General features: G+C 40.5%; 2 protein-coding genes across 2 annotated transcripts in view; one reads left to right on the top strand and one right to left on the bottom strand.

Moving 5' to 3' along the window:
• pcdh8.2 (protocadherin 8, tandem duplication 2) overlaps window positions 1–11,864 on the bottom strand; it is a 32,347-nt gene extending 20,483 nt beyond the window's left edge. Inside the window, exons 1-2 of the mRNA XM_078262896.1 lie at window positions 11,837–11,864; window positions 11,497–11,604 (exon numbers count right to left, since the gene is read on the bottom strand). Of these exons, the coding sequence (XP_078119022.1) occupies window positions 11,497–11,604; window positions 11,837–11,864 (136 nt within the window). The remainder of the gene's footprint in view (window positions 1–11,496; window positions 11,605–11,836) is intronic.
• A 455-nt stretch (window positions 11,865–12,319) lies between these two features.
• Window positions 12,320–17,359, top strand: pcdh8.1 (protocadherin 8, tandem duplication 1). Its single transcript, XM_078262895.1, has 6 exons — window positions 12,320–12,368; window positions 13,835–13,839; window positions 13,969–16,248; window positions 16,379–16,449; window positions 16,693–16,826; window positions 16,992–17,359. Exons 1-6 carry the CDS (start codon window positions 12,320–12,322, stop codon window positions 17,357–17,359), a joined length of 2,907 nt encoding a protein of 968 aa, XP_078119021.1.
• Window positions 17,360–18,135: the final 776 nt, after the last annotated feature.

Genomic DNA, 18,135 nt, shown 5'->3' with positions numbered 1-18,135 from the left:
CTTTGAGTGATATGTAGCAACAATTTAAAATCTGTAAAAAAAAAGCTGTACAGGTCGGTATCTAAGTCATGTGGTGTTTTGTGGAGGTAAAACATGAAATATTCTCCTAATATGTTGCAAATGTAAAGCATGGATTGGCTGATTGTTTTGTTTCTTGTGTGCGATTTATGAATTGTTTTGAGGACATGCAGACCTGTGGCTGCCTGGACTGGGTGAATATCTGTGAAACAGACAGTATGTACAAGCCAGAGGGCTTGTGAAATAATTTACTTTTATGCTGTACGCCTGTCTAAATGTCATTGTCTTTTATTCCCAGTCAAACGCAGATTATTATCTGCTAGATTGTTTTTTAGCACTGTGGGTTTTTAATATTTTAAGACTGGTTCTTCTGTTGTCTTTCCTGGTGGTGACTGCGGATGCACTGGGGACAGTTTCCATTCATGTGTGGCACATGGCATTTACTGAGGAGAGGTGTGAGGTTTTGATTCATTGTGGTACACTTCCTGCTTGTCTTCCCTTTTCTTGCCTCTTTTCTTGCAGAACCTGCAGATTATCTTCATCTAATCAATAAAATTGCTTGTAACAACACTTCAGTCGACTATATTTTTAGATATATTGGATCAAGGGGTATTAGGCTAATGCTACTGATGTTTCAATCACTGCTCCTCTACCTCAATTCTTTTTTAACTAGTCTAACATTTTGTTGTAGCAGCCTTATGTACCAGCATTTGTCCCTGGTTTGGACCTTAGCCCTCTCTCTACTCTGACTCACACACAGACATGCACACGTACACGCACACGCACACACACACACACACACACACACACACACACAAAAAAGGTTGATTAGGAACAGGTGTGCTTCGCTGAGCTGCTGGATTGCTCGTGGCTCTTTCTGAAGCTCAATGTGTATGGGGCGCCGAATGTAAAAATTCAGATACAATCCCTAAACCTATATGTTAAATCTGAATCAAAATGGTAAATCTAAATCTAAATGTCAATTCTAAAGATTAAATCTAAATCTAATTGTTAAATCTAAATCTAATTCAACATTTAGATTTAGATTTAACATTTAACATTTTTATGTTCATAAACATATTGTTGAAAATTGCATATAACATGTTTTAATGTGAGAAACAAATATCTAAATGTGAGGAAAGTGAGCTAAATAATCAAAATATATCAGCTATAAAATTGTATCTAAATGTTTACATTTGGCGCCCCACACAATGTGAGCCCTGTTGGCCATACAGCTTTAACTAGAGACACCAGCTCCCAGCGAATAAATCCCACACTGCAAACATCAGATTTTCACTGGAAATACAAACCAAGTATTCTACCACATCACCAGAGAATTAATAGTGCTCTAAAACACACAGTATACTGTTATTCTGCAATGCATACTGCTGTAGACTTGCAAACTACAGCTGGGTTCTCAGGAATGAAATCTGCACTGTATCTGTTGCAGCAAAACTAGAATGAATGCATATTATTATTAATGCTACCGTAAATGCATTCAATTTCTAGTCTAAAACACTGGATAATTGAAACAAAATTTGAATGTATTATGTTTGGAAGTCGATAGCCTTTCTCATCTGGGGTTTATATGTCTGTGCAATGGATTGTCATGTCATGGCTATTCAAGCTACTGGTCACCATTGCTCTGTTAACATGAGGAGTACAAGGAGGGATTGACAAGTCCCACCGAGGAGCACTGAAAGCTCCAGACTGTGGAAAAGGTTTAAATCTTAAACCAGAATTCCGCCTGTATTCCAAACATAAAACAGCTCTCTCCCTGGTGACTATCTCTGTGTGTTGTTGAATATATTCATATGGGCTGGCTGACTGTGTTGATAGTAAGTGCACTAAAAAGCAAAAGTTTATAAATGATAGATTGAAAAGTAGGGAGCTGTTCAGATTTTCCTTTTATAAGGTGAACAGAATTGAGCGAATCATGCGCTGACTATTGTTCTCTGCCTTGAACTAATATCTTCAGGGCTTAGCTTATGGTCAAGGACAAAACATTGTGGGACAGTCCATTCTTCGGCTTGAATTAAATATTTATTCTGTTTTGTGAGGAGGGTCATTTAAATTTTGCTTCTGCAGGCTCCTCTAGTCGTTCTATTACATAACTCACAATGGAAACGCTAACAATTGTTCCTTGCCTGCTGCTGAAGCACCAAAATGTAATCTCACTGTTACCGGGGTTTTAACATGAAAGTTGATCTCATTCTTGCAGACGGACTCCTGCTCTTTGTCCATACTCTCTGCCTCACTCCATATGCCTAAAACTCATAGTCCAAAGGAACAAAGGAGCATTGCATTACACATTCAGCTTCCGTATACTGCAACACAAATTGATTGTGTGTGGAAAACAAAAAGTGATGGCGCTGAAATGCATTGCACATTTCTATTACTCTTATGCAGCGAAGGTTTGCATTTCAAATGTAAACATGTCTGACGTTTAAAACAGAGTTCAGAAAACAAATCATGAATGCACCTACATTTCCAGATTTGTTAAACATTGTGTTTTGGGCTCAAAATTCAACATGATAATTAGCCCCTAGGAGATCCATCTAACAGTTTGTGATTTTCCCCTGATTTTTAATCAGTCTAATTTCTCTCTCCAACATACAGGCACGTTCAGCGCCATACACACAAAGCCTCTGTTTGCATAATGTGCTCACTGTCTGCTCCTCTGAGACTAAGAACTGTTTGTGCATCCCTGAATCTACGTTCATCTACTGCTGTGTGTGTGTGTGTGTGTGTGTGTGTGTGTGTGTGTGTGTGTGTGTGTGTGTGTGTGTGTGTGTGTGTGTGTGCATGTGCAAGCATGAGATTGTTCAAGTTCATTTGTATGTGTTTTAGGAAAGAGGGCTCGACCCCCTCCCCTCCCTCCCCCCACCCCCACTCCTTTTAGTCTGCTGCCCTGGTTCAACCATGATTGCGCTGACAATTCAACAGTAAAAAAAAAAAACACCTTCTGCCAGACTGTTTTCCCTGTTCTGTTATGGAAATGAGATTTTCCATCTCACTTCATCTTCACTACTTAAATACCTCTTTGCTGAGAATAGGACTGTCTAGCCTAACATTTCCTCCCATATAAGAGCTCTGTTGTTTTGCAAAGCTTGGATTTTAGCTTCTGTGCCTTCACAAAGAAATTAGATTTTCTACAAATTGTGTGAAATGTGAAATTGTCCTATTAGGCGTACATTTATTGCTCTCTAAATCACAGTTTGCGCATGTTGTCTTGATGGCAGACTGCTGAATCTCCTGTTTGTATTATTCCCTCAAGTCATGTCTTATTGTCGTCTTCATTCAATTTTCTACTCAGACATGCTACATTGTGAGTTGAATTGTGATTCATGGTAAATATTTTCCATCCCAAAAGCACATTATGTAATTGTAGGCTTTTTTAATGCCCTTTTATTTATAATGCACTCTTCAAATTGTATTTTAGACATGGAAAAATGGCCAAAAACACATGAACAAAGTAGTAAAAGCAATAAAACAATAGAAAGTCTAACCATAGTCCTTGGCGATCGTCAGTGGCTCGAAAGCTCAGGTGCATACAGGACATCAGGTACACTGTCATAAATCTGCAGGACAGCACCATTCACCAACCTCCTAATCTAAAAGATTTAGAGCTGAGTGTTTGATTAGAGGCATGGCAGTGGTGTTATCAAGTAGGTGCTTTCCTTTACTGATGTTTTGTTGAGTTTGGCTCTAAGTGGCTCAAGAAAACCAAATGTAAGTGCTAATCATGTGCATTCCAGTATCCTGGAACAAAACACGACTGTATCCAATGACACTTTGCTGACCACGTGTTTCCGTTTATGTGCCAAGGGTTAAAAGTAGGAATAGGGTTAAAAAGTTAGCAAAGCTATTAATTGAGCTACTACAAGACAGAAAGGACAGGATAACTTGCGAAAAAATAAAACCATTAGTTAAACAAAAGAAAGCCTAAAAAGTACATTTAGCAATGTGTCTCGTGTAAGGAGGAGAAACTGATAACATACTAGCCAATTTGTGCGAGCAGATGTCATTGACTAACAATATGAAATTAATTTATTACTTAAAAAATCAATTACGATAATCTGCCCTTTACAGCAAACAAAAGCAGACATGTGAAACATCGTTGCAGAGCTGGAAAGACTATTTCTTAATCTCAGATAATTAGTAACTAGGCCCCCATAAAACACTCATTTTGGTTTTCTAGAGAATGTGGACGCTCTTCAAATGTAAACCAACACTATTCTTTATCAGGCCTTGTTCTGTAAAAGCACAGAGCCCAGATTCACTTTTACGAGAGCTTACACTATTCTATTCATAGAACCCTTAGAAATAGCAAGCATTCATAATGGAGCTGGGATCTGATTAACCTCCTTGCTTGCCAGCACAATGGCAGGCTACCCTGAGACTCAGCCCCGTAATGGAGTCCGCTATCACCAAGCACACTCCAAACATTCTTCGCACCGCAGGACTAGACGACCAGATTGGAATCCCTTAACTCCCCTCTGCACTCGGCACACAGTAGGGAAACAAAACATCCTCTAAGCTGATGCCCCTCAATGTTAATCTATCTCTCTGCTCCACGCATGCGTACACATTATACACCATAGGCATCCTTTTCAGTGCCTTTGTTGCAATTGTGCATTCCTAATTGTAAATTCTTACCAGTAAAGGCTGAAAATAAAGGAGTGTCTCTATTCTGCATCTTCAACCATTTCCATTTAAAAACGCTTTTGTCTGTGAATGTGTACCCTTACAGTATACACAGTGTATGTGTCCACTTGCTGTTAAATATAATGCAATTAAATGTAATAGCCCTGCAACAGGCTTTATACAATATTTGTGAAGCTTATAAAGTGTCAATTTTACTTACAGCTGTAATTTGTGAGACATATTTTATTATATCACATTGTATACTATATTGTATGTCCTGTTGTAATATAATGTAATAAATTTATGTAAACAACTTATACACAATTTTCTCCACAAGGTGAACATTTATCATCTACATTAAAGCAAAATAATAGAGGACTATTCCTTGCAAATACTCTACTCTGCTATTGGATTTGGTTATTTCATAAGGTTTTTCATATATTGTCATGACTCTTTAATCCTTATTTGCTTTCTTTAGCCTCTCATATGATATGATCCATTACAGGGTTGATGTGTTTCAAAAGTTTATCTCTCACCTCAATGTTGCCATCTCCTGGCCTAACAGGATTAAGCATTACGCTCACATAAGTCTTTCTGTTGTGGAGCAAATGGATAGCTTGTGCCAAATATGTCAGAGGGAGTGATTACACCCCTCAGTGGCCAGTTGGCCCAACAGTCCGCCCCCAGTGGCCAGCCCTGTGGGGGCTGTCAGGACCAGGCAGACTGGAGCTTGGTAAGAAGCCAGTCCCATGTTTAACAGCCAGCTCCTGCCCAGCCGAAGTGTCTGCTGCACCTGCCAATGGGAAACAGTTCTCACCCATCAGATAATGGGGGAGAGGAAATTGCTTCAAGGAGGTGACATCCTAGGATGGCAATATGGAGATGTGAAACATATTCAAGGAAGACGAGGAGAGGGACCTGGTCCTTGAAAAGCACAAATTAGCATTGACATACACCTGCACACACACACACACACACACACACACACACACACACACACACACACACACACACACACACACATGGAGGCACATATAAATATAGTCATGCACGCATACACACACACAAGTGAGAAGGCTATACTTAATCTTCCCTGCTTTGAATAATATAACCGTCCAAGAGAGAATTAAATTTATTCACAGCCTGGACTAAGAAGCAAATTCTTATTTACCTCACCTGATATAGTAACAGCCAACATGCCACGGAAATATGGATTACAAGCGTGGACATCCTTGCTGCGGACACACTGAAACAAAGGAGATTCTTTAGCAGTAACCACAATGACCATTTCAATGGTGACGTGGAAAATATAAATCAAAGTGAAAGTTGGATAGGGATATGTCAAGTCAAATATGTGCCTGCAAACATCACACACAGAATATCACTGGAAGTTAATGTGCAGGCAGTAAAATGTAATAGGAAGCATGAAATATGAAGTAGTCATCATAATTGGATTGAAACCCAGAGTCCTTTACCAATAGAAAGTATATAGCACACCAAGGCCACTTCACACTCAGAGGAGGAGAGTGGATTTCTAGTAGAATATAATTGTTTGGATGAACTATTTTGAGGTTGCTAGTCTCTGCTCTAATTGGCCTGTTAGATCCTATGTCAGCGTGTTCCCTTAAACAGGTGGTTCAAACATTCATTTACCATTCATAAGGGAGAGAGTTAATGATCTGTGTGTGTGTTAAAAGTATTTTGTGAAAACGTTTACATGCTTTAAGGATTTCCTATTGCTTGCAAGTCATCTGATGTTAACAAGGCAAAGTTTCCACCTGTAGATGGCACTCTCATCCCTGGTTTTAATCCAAACCTTTAGGGTCGACTCCCCATTTTGAAACGACTGGCCTCAATTCCAGAAACCTGTTTTGCTTTGTTTGTCGTTATGATCCTTTAGCAGGTATTTTGTTAACAGCAGGATTTTGTTTTTTCTCTCAGTGCTTACATTCTAATGACAAATATTCTTGTGTGCAGCAGTAGCATACCTGATGGTACATATGGCCAAAGCGCATTCAAAAAATGCTTTTGCATAATGAAGTGAAGCTAGCAACTGTTGTTCCAATCGTTTCAGGCAGCGAGCATTAGTTACACAGTGGGGAATGGTTGGAGTTGAGTGGGGGTAGAGGAACCTCAGCCAAACATGATTTGTCTGTGAATACTAATGCCTCTTTTGATCTGCCTCGGCTTTTAGGAGATTTAAACAACAAAATCTGTCTTCCAAAATTTCTTAATAGACTCTTATAAATAGACCTTTTGTGGCCAACATGAAAAAAACCTAGAAATATGTTTACACAACATCCATATTAATGTTCTGCATTTGTTTAAAACATGTCGAGTCCACTGAGATCTTATTACAGGGAAACCCTGTATTATTCATGTTTGGCCCTAATAGTCTAATTAATTTATCATAAAATAGTAAGGCAGTTTTATGATTTTCTTATGTTATGCATTTATTTCCATAATTGATCTTTGTTTTACAAACATATATTTTTACGTTGCTCCTCACATGACCTAAATTCAGTAGCTGGTGTGCAAAAGAGATTTCATCCCTCCTGTACTGATCTGAATGCATTAATTACAGAGCTGAGGCAAAACAGGAAACTAACAGAAAGAAAACGCAATTAGACCTAATAACATCAAGGCTACATGTACCTATGCAATTTATATGGCCCTTAAAGCTATTTAGGAGCATATTGTGACAGAATGTGAAGTGTGATTAGGGACAGTATGTTAAACATTTGGCCAGTTGTAATCGGTTGGAGAGCTGTGAGGATGAGCTGTGGTTGGGGGGTTATCTGTGCCTGTAGCGCTGCAGGAGGTGCCAAAAGCAACAGAGAACCATAGCCAGTCTGAGCATTTGGCACCTCCACAGCTGCTGCTACTCACATGCTTCCACCCTCTCGTTTCACCAAAGGCCAATACCAAGCCCAGGATAATCTTGTTTTATCTGCCTTTCAGACAGCCCAAATGGCTGAGATTAAACCCTCCACATGACCCTCACGGCCAGAGTAGTGACATGTATACCCCCAGTTTATTAGAGCATCTAAGGTTAAAGTGAGATGGGGAAACTGATAGGGTGCTGGCCTGAAAATGGCTATCCAGCCTTAGCAAAAAAGTATGTGCCTATCTATAAATTCAATAAACTCAGTGTCGTGAATTTAAGTCTATCTCTCAATGTTATAGTTTTTTTATCAAAAGAGCCCATTTAAGTATTTAGCAGCAGAAATTGGAACATTTTTAATTATAGGGGTACGTTTTGGAATAGCTAACAGAATGATGTAATGCTGATTTTCAGATTCTGTCAGTGTAAAAAACTTTTAAATCATGCAAATGGAATGACCCAAGATGTATGCATTGTTTTAATGTTCACACTACTGTACATCTTGCATGCAGTATCTGTGAAGTAGCATGCATTAAAGTAGATGGTGTTACATGACACACAGCAGTATCTGTTGTTGTCTCAAACTCGAGCCAGAACTTAGGAAACAAAGCTGATTAGTGTTTTTATTCTGTCATGTTTTCTGCATAATAGCTTGATTGTGCTGCATGCTCATTTTCTATTTTGTTTATGTGCATACCTGTATGTATGTATATGGTTCCCTGTATCTGTGTCACTCTGCCTTTAGGTGTGTTGTGTATATATTAACAGGTAAATGATTTATATAGTTTTATGACAAAATAACTCCAGACAAACCAAAACTCATAGATACAACTCTAATGTTCCGAGTTCACCTGTTGATCATTATAATTGTATATGTTAACATTGTTAGAAATTCCTGTACTGACTTTTCTGACTGTAAAACTTGCAAAATATAAAACAATAAACATGTCAAAAAGCCTTTTTAGCATCTTAAATGGCTGACAATTTTCTAGCAGTGGGTAACATGGTGGCTGTTATCCAAAAGGTGGGCATTTGAGACATTTGTTCCCAGTGGCATATGCCAGGATTACTGCTCCCAGTCGTCACCAAATGCTTTTCCTGCCTTCCTACCTGGTGGCATGGGGTGGAGAATCTTCAAACAGCCTTCAAATGATGTCAAAGCCTGACTGACATTGGACTGATTTCTGACCATCATTGTGATTACTGTAATGTTGACTGTAATGTTGAAGGAAAGATTAACAATATTCTTACCATTAATTAAAATCACCTCTGTGAGAGAACAGATGGCCAAACCCATTAATCTGCTGTAATGATCTTACTGTCACCACACACGTCTTAATGAAGCCGTGATCTGCATTAATCACCTGATTTAAGTGACAAACAAGTATCACTCCTGTGTTAGTCAGGCTTTGTTTGTGGTTAAGGCCTCTGGTGACCTTGTAGTGATGTATTGATCAGAGAAATACTTTGGACATGATAAGGTGGGGTTTTATATTGAGGCTGTTAGCTCAAACACAATAAGACACACAAGAAACTCACAAGTGAACAAGTCATCACTACCTGTGCAGCTGTTTTAATCATTATGTCTGCCCATTCATTTTAGACTGAAATATTTTCATCTACAGCTGCTCAGCTGTTACCTTTTAAACCGTGGCAACACAAAGTGGTAAGTGCGTGATAAGATTAAAGCGTAATCCTCTTAGTGGCAAACAACTAATTTGGCCAATAATTTTGCATTACCTTCTGACTCCTTGTAGCCACCAAATCCTGGATTTCAACACCCAGCCAGCATGGGACTGTTGTGCTGAAGGCTTTGTATGTCTGGTAATGGCAGAAAAGTATCTTATGTTTGATCCCACTCTGGCTCAGTGTTCATATGTTCAGTGTGATCTTGTTTTTAATAAAATAGAGATAGAGAATGAAAAAAACAACAACCAAGAACTAATGAGTGATAGAGGCTACATTTCTGGTTTACACTTAACTCAACATGAGAAGATTTCTCACTTGATGTTGAAAACCACTAGTGATGATGCAATGCTGTTGCACTTCCAAGATTAACGGTTTAAGTTCTATTGGTCTGTTTAGCGTATAGTCAGAATAACACTTGATTAAATGATTTGTGACATAATACAAGCTTCAGCATTTGGGGAAAAAAAGAAAACTTGTTGGTTTGATGCCTTGTGGATTTGAGAACAAACACTTTACACCTCTGCTGATGCGACTGAAGCACGTTCCATGTTCAATATGTAAACACTGCAGCTTTCAAAGGCATACATTATGAACTGGACTACTCTTGCTGCAAAGTGTTTAAACAATTTGTTGTTGGTTTTTGTTCACACTGCCTAGTAGTCTTGCCAAGGATAAAGCAGGCAACATAATCCGTGCTGGTCATATAATTAGAATATCATGAAAAAGTTGATTTATTTCAGTAATTCCATTCAAAAAGTGAAACTTGTATAATGTATACAGTCATTCCACACAGACTGATATATTTCAAGTGTTTATTTCTTTTAATTTCGATGATTATAATTGACAACTAATGAAAACCCCAAATTCAGTATCTCAGAAAATTAGAATATTACTTAAGACCAATACAAAAAAAGGATTTTAGAAATGTAGGACAACTGAAATGTACGAACATGAAAAGTATGAGCATGTACAGCACTCAATACTTAGTTGGCTCTTTTTGCCTGAATTACTGCAGCAATGCGGCATGGCATGGAGTCGATCAGTCTGTGGCACTGCTCAGGTGTTATGAGAGCCCAGGTTGCTCTGATAGTGGCCTTCAGCTCTTCTGCATTGTTGGGTCTGGCGCATCACATCTTCCTCTTCACAATACCCCATAGATTTTCTATAGGGTTAAGGTCAGGCGAGTTTGCTGGCCAATTAAGAACAGGGATACCATGGTCCTTAAACCAGGTACTGGTAGCTTTGACACTGTGTGCAGGTGCCAAGTCCTGTTGGAAAATGAAATCTGCATCTCCATAAAGTTGGTCAGCAGCAGGAAGCATGAAGTGCTCTAAAACTTTCTGGTAGACGGCTGCGTTGACCCTGGACCTCAGAAAACACAGTGGACCAACACCAGCAGATGACATGGCACCCCAAACCATCACTGACTATGGAAAATTTACACTGGACTTCAAGCAACGTGGATTCTGTGCCTCTCCTCTCTTCCTCCAGACTCTAGGACATTGATTTCCAAAGGAAATGCTAAAATTTACTTTCATCAGAGAACATAACTTTGTACCACTCAGCAGCAGTCCAGTCCTTTTTGTCTTTAGCTCAGGCGAGACGCTTCTGATGCTGTGTCTTGTTCAGGAGTGGCTTGACACAAGGAATGAGACAGCTGAAACCCATGTCTTGCATACTTCTGTGCGTGGTGGTTCTTGAAGCACTGACTCCAGCTGCAGTCCACTCTTTGTGAATCTCCCCCACATTTTTGAATGGGTTTTGTTTCACAATCCTCTCCAGGGTGCAGTTATCCCTATTGCTTGTACACTTTTTTCTACCACATTTCCTTCCCTTCGCCTCTCTATTAATGTGCTTGGACACAGAGCTCTGTGAACAGCCAGCCTCTTTAGCAATGGCCTTTTGTGTCATACCCTCCTTGTGCAAGGTGTCAATGGTCATCTTTTGGACAGCTGTCAAGTCAGCAGTCTTCCCCATGATTGTGTAGCCTACAGAACTAGACTGAGGGACCATTTAAAGGCCTTTGCAGGTGTTTTGAGTTAATTTGCTGATTAGAGTGTGGCACCAGGTGTCTTCAATATTGAACCTTGTCACAATATTCTAATTTTCTGAGATACTGAATTTGGGGTTTTCATTAGTTGTCAGTTCTAATCATCAAAAGTAAAAGAAATAAACACTTGAAATATATCAGTCTGTGTGGAATGACTGTATACATTATACAAGTTTCACTTTTTGAATGGAATTACTGAAATACTGACTGCTCAGAGTTGTGGTCAGAAGGTTTGTGCCTGTGGTGGCAGCAACCTGACAACCTGCTAAGGAGATGGTCATGCTGATGACGGAGGACTGGATGGCGTAGGGAGTCTCTTAAAGCAGCAAACAGGTACCAGGAGGCTAGAAGGGCTGTGGCTTTTGGTAAAATGGAGCGTGAGATTGACAGGAGAATCTGTGCGGTGTCAGCAGTAATGTGAGCTAAAAGCTTTTGATTTACCAGTCAGTCTACGTTCCAACCCTCATCTATGGTTATGAGCTTTGGGTAGAGACAGAAAGAATGAGAGCAGCCTAAATGAGTTTCCTCTGTAGGTTGGCTGGGCTCACCCTTAGAGATGGTCTGGAGCTCAGACATCCTGAGGGAGCTTGGAGTAGAGGCAGTTGAAGTGGTTTGGGCATCTGATCAAGATGTCTTTCTTTGGAGGTTTTTTGGGCATTGAGAGATTATTTATCTCATCTGGTTTGGGAACACCTTGGGATCACCCAGCAGGAGCTGGAAAGCGTTGCTGGGGAGAGACACATCTGGAATACCTTCCTTTGCCGGCTGTGAATCCATCCATGTGTGTCACAGAGCTCCTTATCACCTCTCACACTGACAAAGTCACAAGTATCTCTGGTCTGCGTGGCTCTGTGTGCTTTTTCACACCTCCCTGTATGTGCCCTCTTGGGGGGGCTCAGACAGATTTAACTCAAACTTTTGTGAGGTGTGAAGAGCCCTTTGAAGGGCCATAGACGCCTTTTAATCAGCACAAGCTAATCACCCATATGGTTGACAAAGGTCTGGTTGACTCATGCTCTTTTGTTATCACTATGGGAGCTGTTTTTTTGATTGCATGTGTGTGTGTGTGTGTGTGTGTGTGTGTGTGTGTGTGTGTGTGTGTGTGTGTGTGTGTGTGTGTTATTGTGTGTGTTTGAGGTGTCAGGGAGAATCATCCAATGTAGTTTATTCTCCTGACTTCTTTGTTTTTCTGACTTCCAAGGCTCTTGTTTAAGAACTGTTGTTGAAAAGGGTAAATTGAGTGCATTTGAGTGTTTATTATAATACAGATGGTCTTGATTACACAGGCAGGATTTCCCTCTAACATGGAGCCACACTGATATTCTATGTGTAATTAACAGTGTGGGTGTCCAAAACACAATACTAATCAAATGACACTTGGCTTTGTGGGTTTTCTTTACCGGAATATAGCTACTTACATTCCTCCTCCACCATTAGAACAGATGAGACAGTTTCTACAGCTGCACAGAAAGAGAGATTTCTGCTTGTCCTTTATTATGCAAATTATTTATGGGCAATGTTTATATTGATAGATATGATTGTGTGGGGATAAAACAACAACTAAATAAATAAATATTTATGGATTCATAGTTTGGGTTTTATTAAGCCTAAATCTCAGGGTAAGGATTTTGATGTAGATGTGTGATTATAACACATAATTGTTTATGAATAACAATGAAAGTCATCAGGCTCTGAGATCCTCCATTATTAGATGTTTTCTCCAGTTTCCAATTTTGCATTTCCTATCCAGCAATGGAAAGTTTTTGTTCTTATTGTACACTAAATACATTTATGTAACATACAGCACTCTGAAAGCAGTCATTCTGCATTTACAGTGCTTTTATTTAGATACTTTAGTACATTTTGCTGATAATCCATGTACTTGAAGTACACTTTTGAATGCAGGAGTTTTCCTTGTAACTGAGAATTTCTACAACAAAGAAAGAAATAACGAAAGACGAAAGAAAACTAAACAGAAAATAACATCAGAACTTCCTCCACCAGTGCTTTAACTACTTATACCGTTTTAAGAAGCCTACATTCATTTTTAGAAGTACAGCAAAGCAAAACTACATTTAGGGTACTAACGGTGCTCACGATAGCACTTATTTACTTTTGCAGCAATTATCAGCTTGTTTTAATTTAATTGGTATGTGGATTTTTTCACCCCAGCTTCTGCATGATTTCCTAACTGACTAACACCTAATCAATACTTTACTTTCAAAAGTAGACTTCTTCTTTCTCTGATGGCACATGGTCCTATTTAATACAGTCCTCTAAGTGATTTAGTCAGTTAATTAATTGCCTGTGCAGATTTATTCAAGTCACACTATTATCAGCTCGATTAAAGCTCCACAATCAGTTTATCTAATAAACCATTTGCTCCCACAAAAGTGGACAGCAGTTTGCTGCAGAGCCAAACGTTCCCCTGTTGGCGGACCACTGGAAGGCTATTGGTCGATGGGGCAGGCTATTTGCATATACCGGGTCTTATAGTCCCACAGCAAAGTCAGAGTTTAACACAGCTGTGCTTTGACCTGACATAGCACAAGTAGTGGATTGTTTGCATCATTTATGACTTTTTTTTAGCAGCACTTTGTAACCACTCAACATGGGATTTTGCAAGATTGCAGGAGTTGGGCTGTGCATGGTGCTTTCTTTATTTTTATACTCTGTTCAGTGTACAACTACAAGGTATTTCACCTATGAAGAGGATGCCCCGGGGACGGAGATAGGAAATCTGTCCCAAGATTTGAAGATTGATCCAGCTGATGACCCCGACACATCGTTCCGCTTCATGCAAGAAAACAACTCTTCTGTGATTGAAATGAGGGAGATTGACGGACTTCTGAGTGTTGCAGAAATGATTGACAGAGAGCAGCTCTGCCCCAGGTCTCCGCGCTGCTTCATCACCTTCGACGTTGTGGCCTTCTCCAAAGAAAAGTTTCAACTCATTCACGTGGAGATCGAGGTAAAAGACATCAACGACCACTCTCCTCATTTTCCGCGCAACCAGACACACCTGAAGATAGTGGAGAATGTCCCGCTGGACTCAAGATTCCCACTGCAGATTGCTCTCGACCAGGACGTGGGTGAAAACTACATTCAGAGCTACAACATTTCCCCCTCTAGTAATTTTGCCATTGAAGTGCGCGATCGGGAAGATGGAGTGAGGTTTGCTGAGCTGGTGCTGGTGAGGGAGCTCGATAGGGAGGTGGAGGACTCTTACACATTCGAAGTCACTGCAACTGACGGAGGAGTGCCTGCAAAGTCCGGGTCAATGATTGTAAATATCAGCGTGCTGGACTTCAATGACAACAGCCCGACGTTTGAACACAGCTCGCTGAAAGTTGAGCTGAATGAAGACTCCCCGGTGGGTCACAGAGTTCTCAAAGTTCATGCTTTTGACCCCGACGACGGTGTTAACGGCGAGGTGACGTACGCGTTTGCTGACGGGCTATCACCGGAAGCTGGACGCCTTTTCCACATCGACCCTTTTTCCGGGGACGTGAACTTGAAGGCGCTGGTTGATTTTGAGAAAAGGAGGTCATACGAGTTGAACATCAAAGCCTCAGATTCGGGCGCGAACTCTGTCCCATCCAGCTGCAAAGTTGTGATAGATATCGTGGACGTGAATGACAATGCGCCTGAAATCAGCATCAAACCGATGACTTCCAGCAGTGATGGAGTCGCCTACATCACGGAAGCTGCAGCTGCGGAGAGCTTCGTGGCTCTGATCAGCACCTCGGACAGAGACTCTGGCTCCAACGGGTACGTGCGCATCAGTCTGCTCGGGCACGAGCATTTCACCCTCCAGCAGGCATATGGGGACTCTTTCATGATTATCACCAGCACTACTTTAGACAGAGAGAAGATCCCAGAGTATAACCTGACTGTGATTGCAGAGGACCTTGGAAGCCCACCCTTCAAAACTGTCAGACAGTACACCATCCGTGTAACAGATGAGAATGACAACGCCCCCCTCTTCAGTAAGTCACTATTTGAAGTTTCTGTCCTGGAAAATAACATCCCAGGTTCATATGTTACCACAGTTGTGGCCCGAGATCCTGATGTGGGAAAGAATGCCAAAGTCTCTTACAAACTCATAGATTCAGAGGTGCCGGGAGGATCTCTAATGTCCACTTATGTTTCTGTGGATTCACTCTCAGGGTCTTTGTACACTTTGAGGTCCTTTGATTATGAGACTCTTCAGCAGATTGAACTGGTCATTCAAGCTGAAGACAGAGGTTCCCCCTCTCTTTCAAGCACATCAACAATAAGGATTAAAGTTGTGGATCTGAATGACAATTATCCATACTTCACCTTCCCCGTCCTTGTGAACGACTCTGCTGACATCCCTCTGCCTTTCAATGCACCTGCTGGCTATCTTGCCATTTGCGTCTCGGCTGAAGACAACGACGAGGCAGTGAATAGCGAGCTCTATTACCAAATTGTACAAGGTGACCCACAGCTTTTCACAATGAACAAAGACACTGGAGAGATTGCTTTAAAGCAATGGCTGACATCTGAAATTGGAGACGTGCTGGAAATGAAAATCGCTGTGAGTGACAATGGCAGGTCCCCGCTCTCCAGCAGTGCCACCATTAGGTTTATCGTCTCAGACACACAGCCCTCTGAAGACCAAGTCGTTATTGTGTTGCGGTCAAATGATGAAGAAGGCTTTGGCTTGGATGGCTCGCTAATTGTCATTATTATGCTCAGCGGGGGCTGTGCATTGTTGCTGATTGCAATAGTGGTTGTTGTTGTGACATGCAAACTCAGCCGAAACGGTGGCTCCAAGAGAGAAGTGTGTCACAGCCTGTTTGATGGCAGGCCCATGCTCAGCTCAACAGAACCAAACATTTACACAGGCCAACAAGGCTTCTTCCACGAGAGAACCTCTTCGTCTCTGGATGACCCCTGCCTGTATGAGGAGAGGAGTGGAGACTCTGAGACAAAGGTGAGTAAACTAAAAGATTATTTCTTTTTTCACATTTTATTTTGTGATGTGATGTTTCTAAGTGCTGCCTTGATCTTTATGCCAGAAATGGGAACTAAGCTCTCTGCTGTCATTTTGTCTATTTCCTTAGATGTTCCTACCCTCCAAGCATTTCCAAGCAAAATCTGTGTGGCAAGGTGACAAATACTGCTTGCAAGTGAGGTAAGACAACTACATGTAATTTCTTTTCTCAGATAGAATATACTTTATTCACAGGCAAATCTAGCTGAATACAGATGGTACTTAACATGCACCATGCATGCATTTTTCTGCTTGTGGCTTTTCTGTGGAATGAGGTTAGATGGGTAGGATAGAGACATGCCTTGTATGTGAAAAAATACATCAATAATCAAGCTAATGTGGTTCAGTGGGGGCTCATACTGTTTTTGTTGATTGTATGTGCAGTGGCATTGGCAACAGCGACCAGCTGAGCGTGAAGGACAGTGGCAAAGGGGACAGTGACTTTAACGACAGTGACTCTGATATCAGTGGAGACGGAGGCAAAAAGAACTTCAGCACCTTCCAGCCAAGGATGAAAAGTGAGTTTTCCTCTCTTAAGTTTTGAAGTTTTGACAGCACACACTACTGAATTAAACATTACTATTCACCAGAATGACATAAATGACAAATAGCGGTAATGTACCTGCATTGACATTTTGTAATCCTTATATATTTTTTTAAAATCTATTTCATTTTTATTTCAGGTTCATCCAGCGCTGCTAACAGCTTGTCTGAGGATTGCCAAGGCACATACTGTGCAGTACCACCGCAGAGCTTCAGAGGCCCCAGAGACAATGCATACACAATAGGCTTCTCCCCAGTACCAGTCTTCAACAATCCTCATGGGTATCTCCACTTTTGGAAGGACTCTGGTTATGGCACGAATCGCCCAAAATCGAAGAGCAGCATACAGACCTTCTCCAGGGCCGGGACCCTCCCTCCTTACTTCCCTCAGCAGCAGCAGCAGCAGCAGCAGCAGCGTGAGGCGAGTGTTGGAGGAGCTGAAATCCACTGCCACAGTCCAAAAATTGTAACTGTGGCTACGGCATTAGAGGTTGCAACTATCTTTTAAAACTGTGTGATAAACTAATTAAGATGTACCTGGAAGATGTAAATATTTGTAAAACTGGTTATTACTATACTGTCAACAGGTGTACATATTGTTTGTTGGAAGGAATTATTATCAAATTGATTATGTTTATTCATGTTACATTATTTCACTGTATTCTATGATGCACACTGGTGTTCATTTTTCCAATAAAAATGTAATTGAAATTATAAAACAGGTCATTTATTCAACAATGTTCTCAAATATAATGATTTGACTAATATAGCTAGATCAGACAATACATCAGTCTAACTGAGAAATACTCCATTTTGAAGATGAAATACCATTCCCTTGCTGATTGAAACTCCAGTCTTCTAACTATCCCTCCAGTTTGAATCTACATGATCTAGACTCCAGTCAGTGATGATCAGATGTAAAATCTCAAGCTGCTGCATTACCTGGGAGACTGGCTTTGAAGACTAGGTTTTGCGGTTGAGTTTCTTGCATGCAAATGAGAGAGTAGAGCTGGTACTCAAGTGGAAAATAAAGTATAAACCATTATTCCTACAAAATCATGCTGAATGCTGTCACAGCTGCTTTCGACTCTTCTAAATAATTTACAAACATTTACACAACACAGTACAGCACATATTAGGTTGCTTGACAAATTACTGACTGTCATTTGTTGCTATGAGGGGCAAATGTTTAGCTCTTCTATATTGACATAACTGTGAAATGGGACAAAATATACACAAGATGAAATACAGTTTTGTCATGTAACTTTCTCTGAATACTGTGAC

The sequence above is a fragment of the Sander vitreus genome, chromosome 11, assembly GCF_031162955.1.
Source record: "Sander vitreus isolate 19-12246 chromosome 11, sanVit1, whole genome shotgun sequence".
Classification (NCBI taxonomy): domain Eukaryota; kingdom Metazoa; phylum Chordata; class Actinopteri; order Perciformes; family Percidae; genus Sander; species Sander vitreus.
This window is presented reverse-complemented; position numbering and strand designations above follow the sequence as displayed.

What these genes read in the sequence shown, in the direction of transcription:
- pcdh8.1 (XM_078262895.1), top strand. Translation starts at nt 12,320, where the DNA reads ATGGGAGCTGTTTTTTTGATTGCATGTGTGTGTGTGTGTGTGTGTGTG. An exon ending in AAATACTGCTTGCAAGTGAG is followed by an intron (nt 16,450 to 16,692) that starts GTAAGACAACTA and finishes TTGTATGTGCAG; the next exon opens with TGGCATTGGCAACAGCGACC. An exon ending in CTTCCAGCCAAGGATGAAAA is followed by an intron (nt 16,827 to 16,991) that starts GTGAGTTTTCCT and finishes TTTTTATTTCAG; the next exon opens with GTTCATCCAGCGCTGCTAAC.